Genomic DNA, 6,000 nt, shown 5'->3' on the forward strand with positions numbered 1-6,000 from the left:
TTTAATTTATTTTTTAAGGCATACTGAGTTGCTTTAGGGTCTTGGTTTATAAGAAAACATTATAGCTTATTTATTTTTATACATATTTACTGAATATTTCATTTATTTCGGACGGACGGTTCAAAAGTTACAAGAGATTTATTAAATAATTGCACCCGTCAATCCACTACTATTGATTGAGACGTACTATAAATAGTGCAGTGGGCTTAATTTTGGAAAATGCACGTGGGGTATCAAATGAAAGGTCTCAACAAGCACTATGTAAATACCATAGTAAAAATTTTAATAAATTAATAAGGTTCCGTACAAAACATTTTTTTAGTATTTAAAATCAAATTTTTGTCATTTTAAAGTATACAGAGTTGATGTAGGGTTTTGATATATTAGACAATATTGTTCATAATTTAATTTTGAACAAATTTGCCGAATATTTTATTTCAATCGGACGAACGGTTCAAAAATTGCAAGAGATTCCATAAAAGGTAGACCAATGGGTTGCCGAATAATTTGTCACGTGAAATATATCATGTGGGGTATCAAATGAAAGGTCTCGACGAGGACTATTTAAATATCATAGTAAAAATCTGAATAAATTAATTGGGTTCCGTACAAAACTTTTTTTTAGTATCTAAAATCAAATTTTTGTCATTTTAAAATATATAGAGCTGCTATAGGGCATTGATATATTGGACAATATTGTTCATAATTTAATTTTTAACAAATTTGCTGAATCTTATCTTTATATATAATAATTAAATATATTTAAACTGATTAGCAGCTCATTTGTTGAATTAAAGAAGAGTCAAAAGAAATATATTTCCTATTAATTATACGTTTCGATACTGGATATGTGTCATCATTCAGTTAAAATCTAGAATACTTCATAACAATGAATCATTAATATTTTAATATTAATATTCGAATGACAACTGAATCGATACATGTCCACAACTTATTATAGGCCTATAATATTTTATACTGTCGAAAGAAAGAAATTTAATAAATTCTCGAAGGATGTTTATGTTTTTGTCAGAAAATCCGATTTGATAATTTCATGTCATTTAATAATAATTTGATAATTTCTGAAGTCATTCTGAATCGTTTGATTTTGAACGTAACTAGAGTTTTTAATTTCAATTTTTATAATTATAATCGTCAGTAGAGTTCTTATATTCCAATTCGAATGTCAGTAGAGTTTTTTTATTCTAGTTTTTGAGATTTTGGACGCCTGTAAGGTTTTCTTTTTCTATTTTTTGCTGATTTTGGTTGTCAGAGTTTTTTTATTCTAATTTTTTTTTATTTTGATCGTAAATAGTTTTTGTTGCTATTTTTTCTGATTTTGAACGTTAGTAGAGTTTTTTTATTTTCATTTTTGAGATTTCAATTATCAGTAGAGTTTTTTTATTCCAATTTTCCTGATTTCAATCGTCAGTAGAGTTTTTTTATTATATTTTTTTTTTAATTTGAAGTTTTTTTCTGCTATTTTTCTGATTTTGATGTCAGTAGTGTTTTTTTTCTAATTTTTGAGATTGTAAACGTCATTAGAGTTCTTTTTTTTCTAATTTTTTAGATTTTGATTAGTAGAGTTTAATTTATTCTAATTTTTGAGATAATGATCCTCGGTAGAGTTCTTTTTTCTATTTTTTTTAGATTTTGAACGTTAGTAGAATTTTTTTTTTATTCTAATTTTTCTATTTTGAACGTCAGTAGAGTCCTTTTTTTTCAATTTTTTTTATTTTTGAACGTCAGAAAGGTTTTTTTTAATATTTGAGATTTTAATCATTAGTAAATTGATCTTTGTTTCTATTTTTCTTATTTTGAACGTCAGTACAGATTTTTCCTAATTTTCTTTTTACTTTTGAACGCCAGTAGAGTTCTTTTATTCCATTTTTTTAGATTTTGATCGTCAGTACAGTTCTTTTTTCTGATAATTCTGATTTTTCTTATTTTTATCGTCAGTAGAGTTCTTTTACTCTAATTTTTTAAATTTTGAACTCTACTGACATTCTTTTTTTATAATTCTTGAGATTTTGAACGTCAGTAGAGTTCTTTTCTTCTAATTTTTTAGATTTTGTGAACGTCAGTAGAGTTCTTTTATTCTAAATTTTCAAATTTTGATAGTCAGTAGAATTTTTTATTCTAATTTTTCAGACTTTGTCAGTACACTTTTTTCTATTTTTTGAGATTTTGAACGTCTTTTTTTATTTTAATTTTTGTGATTTTTATCGTCAGTAGAGTTCCTTTTTTTCTTCTTTGTTTATTCTTTTCTTTTTTGTTTTAGAGTGTTTGAGAAAAAGAGCAAGAGGTGATGTTACAATTCGATCACCCGGTACTGGAAAAATCACAATTAACGGGGAGGATATTTCATATTTTAAGGATACACAGCCTCGAGAACAGGTACTGTGCTTATAACTATAATTTATTTACACATAGTATATATATATATATATATATATATATATAATTCATGAATTTATTCAACGTTCAAACATTCTTGATGGTTGAATTTTTCCTCAGCTAAATTGTCAAAACAGAAAACAATATGTGTTTTATTTTCTTTGCTTCGACACTGTGTGATTATCATTATTCAACAAGTTTTGAAAAATTGCATAATTATAAACTACTGATTTTCTAAAAAAAATTTGTATTAAAATATCTAACAAAAACAAAAATGTGATTCTAATCATATATAATACATTTGCAAAATGAATCTGAAATTTAACAAATAATTTTAAAAGCACAAAAATAATTTGAGTGAAATATACTTTCTTTTATTTCCATTGACTTCTTCAAGAAGTTTGCCAGAAAATCCGATTTGCTATAATCATATTTTTATATATATTTGACAGAAAATCCGATTTGATACTTTTGTGCTTTCTGAAGTGCTTGATACCGAAATGGCATTCTTTATTCTAATTATAATATTTTTCTGATTTTGATTGTTAGAGTTTTTTTCTTTTAATTTTTCTGACTTTGATCGTAAGCAGAGTCCTTTTTATTTCAATTTAAATGTCAGTAGAGTGTTTTATTCTAGTTTTTCAGATTTTGATCGTCTGTAGAGTCCCTTTTTTTTTTTTTTTTTTGGTTTTGAGCATCAGTATAGAGTCCTTTTGTTTAATTTTTGAGATTTTGAACGTCAGTAGAGTTTTCTTTTTCTTTTTTTTGCTGATTTTGAACGTCAGTAGAGTTTTTTCTAATTGTTCTGATTTCAATTGTCAGTAGAGTTCTTTTATTCCAATTTTTATGATTTTGAACGTCAGTACAGTTCTTTTATTCTAATTTTTGAGATTTTGATCGTCACTAGAGTTCTTTTTTCTTCAATGACATTTTAGAGAAAAACTAATATTATAAGTTTGCTCATTAGTAGTGTTCGTTTTTAATTGGTTTAGAAATTGCTCGTCAGTATATTTCTTTATTTTTCTAATTGTTCTAAATTTGCTCGTCAATACAGTTCTTTATTCCTATTTTTTTGAAATTTGTACAGATTCTTTTAACAAAAAAAGTTTATTTTGGTCGTCAGTAGAGTTATCTTTTTAAACTGGTATTTATTTCTGAATTTGCTCGTCAGTAGAGTTCTATTTTGTATCTAATCTTCTTTTTTTTTTCAAATTCAATTTGCTCGTCAGTAGTATTCTTTTTCTTTCCTTTTTTGAAATCAGGAATTAGTTTACATTTGCAAATTATAATTGATTGATAAGTTTACAAATCAGGATATATAATACATTTGCAAAATGAATCTGAAATTTTACAAATAATTTCAAAAACACAAAAATAATTGGAATGAAACATACTTTCTTCTATTTTCATTGACTTCTTCAAGAAGTTTGCCAGAAAATCCGATTTGCTATAATGATATTTTATATATATTTGAAAATTGAAAAGACTATGTGCACATGTTAATATATTATTAATAGATAATATAATTAATAAATATAATTTTTATTATAATTAAAAGAGTCTCTAGTATATAAAAAATTATATTGGAACGGTTTTCTGAAATTTTGCTTTGGAATATGCTATACTAATTTCCATACGATAACAATAAGAATTTATCAATTTTATTCGACAAATTTGTGAAATCTCATATTGGAAAATAGTTTTTATCACAAATAATACTTTTCAATTCCAATTAATCCAATTAATTATCGTTATTTAACTTCCTGAAGTAGAATTTTGGTGTCACCAAAAAAATCCGGTTCTCCAATTGTTTTCTCTCAAGTCGTTCTGAATCGTTTGACACCAAAAATGGTAAAAGTACGTTTGCATGTTAAAATTAGACCTTTTATCGACGCTATTTAAAAATGGCTGGGTCGTTTTTTTAGAATTTAAAAATTTAAAAACTTTTCAAAAGATTTTAGTGTGACTCGTATTTATTTTTGGTAAGAATCGATTGGGTTGTTCCTTCGTTTTTTTTAATTGATAAAGTGATTTGATTATTGGATAGGAATTGAATAATGATGACCTATTGTTAATTATGTAATAGTAATGTTTCCGTTTTTTAATATGCGGAAATTAACGTTTGATTCGATTGAACTTGTAATTGTAATTAAATTCTTCTGAAATTATGTAATACACGGAAATTGGGTACGCCCTCGAAATTAACAAAATACTAGCTGACCATTTTAGAATTTATAATACATTTTGCCTCTTCTTTGGTACAATCATATCAATATCATATTCCAAAAATAAATAGAATTAATTTCTATTTTTTTTTCAAATAAAAAAATAGAATTATTGTTTTTAATTTGAATGCTGAGCACTCATCTAATGTAAATTTCTGATGTCGGATAGTAATATTTAATTAACAATAATAAATATTGAGACGAATAATTAGGATAAAAACTATATAATATCCTAAGTTGAACCATCTTATAAATGGTTCCAAAATTTTTATCAAAATCGGTTTAGTAGTTTCAGAGTTTATCGCGGACATGTATCGTGACACAAAGTTTTCAATTTATTTATTTATTTTTTCGCCAATCGGCTTAGTACGATATATCGTACGATATATTTGTATAAAATATCTTTCATATTTATATCAATTTTATAAATTCCGGCTTGCCAACAGATGAGTTTTTGAATTATAATTATACATATATCAATGACGAATTCGTTTTTTTTTTCAATTTTGTTTAAAAAATAAATCATTTTCATTGTCGCCATAAAGATAACAATTATTGTTGACGGGAGCGAACGACGTTTCTGTTTGATTTCAGATCAAAAATTAAGATAAAGTTAGATAATAACTATAGGTATCTTTTTCAAATTGAATATACGGAATATATATGTAATTTATGTATATATTATATACTGATTTTTTTTGTACGTTTCGATACGATACGCGTGTCATCATTCAGCAGTTCATACCTAAAAGAAACATAAAAAATAAATAGAATATTTTTGTAGTCAATAGCAAAACATAAAACCCTAAAAAATAAGCTAAAACACAGGTCACAAGCGGATATTGAAGTTCATATTGATACGTCTTCCTATTTGATACATTTCTACAAAAGTCTCTTTGTTTACTTTGCTCGTCAGTAGAGTCCCTTCTCTTTCATTTTTTTCTGAAGATGAAATTTAGTTTACTCGTACTATTTGCAAAATTTAAATAATAAAAAACAATATAAAAAAACTCTACTGACGAGCAAACTAAATGTTGAAAAAAGAAACGAAAAAGTAATTTGTTAACGAGACGTGATGACTCTACGGACTCTACTGACGAGCAAATTAAGTTTAAATGTGAGTTTAAGAAGAAGATTAAAAGTTTGTTAACGAAAAATTAAAATTTTATTGTGATGAGCATTTTATACTGATGAGCAAAACTAACTAAAACAAGATATTAGAATATCATTTTCATGTCAACAAAATAAATTTCGTAATGATGAACTAAAAGGAACTCTACTTTTGTCGAGCAATCTAAATTTTGTAATTTGTAACTAAAAGGGACTTTATTGACGAGCAAAACCAACTTAAACAAGCCTGAAAGTTCCACTTTTGTGC

At 25.5% G+C, this 6,000-nt stretch overlaps 1 protein-coding gene across 2 annotated transcripts in view; it reads left to right on the top strand.

Moving 5' to 3' along the window:
- Nucleotides 1–6,000, top strand: part of LOC113376640 (28S ribosomal protein S9, mitochondrial-like) — a 71,410-nt gene that overhangs the window by 5,364 nt on the left and 60,046 nt on the right. For both annotated transcript variants that reach the window (XM_026616637.1, XM_026616636.1), the window contains exon 6: nt 2,282–2,397. In XM_026616637.1, the coding sequence (XP_026472422.1) occupies nt 2,282–2,397 (116 nt within the window). The remainder of the gene's footprint in view (nt 1–2,281; nt 2,398–6,000) is intronic.

Source organism: Ctenocephalides felis, unplaced genomic scaffold (genome assembly GCF_003426905.1).
Source record: "Ctenocephalides felis isolate EL2017-DRISC unplaced genomic scaffold, ASM342690v1 CF-g0.4_SCAFFOLD_01886, whole genome shotgun sequence".
Lineage (NCBI taxonomy): Eukaryota > Metazoa > Arthropoda > Insecta > Siphonaptera > Pulicidae > Ctenocephalides > Ctenocephalides felis.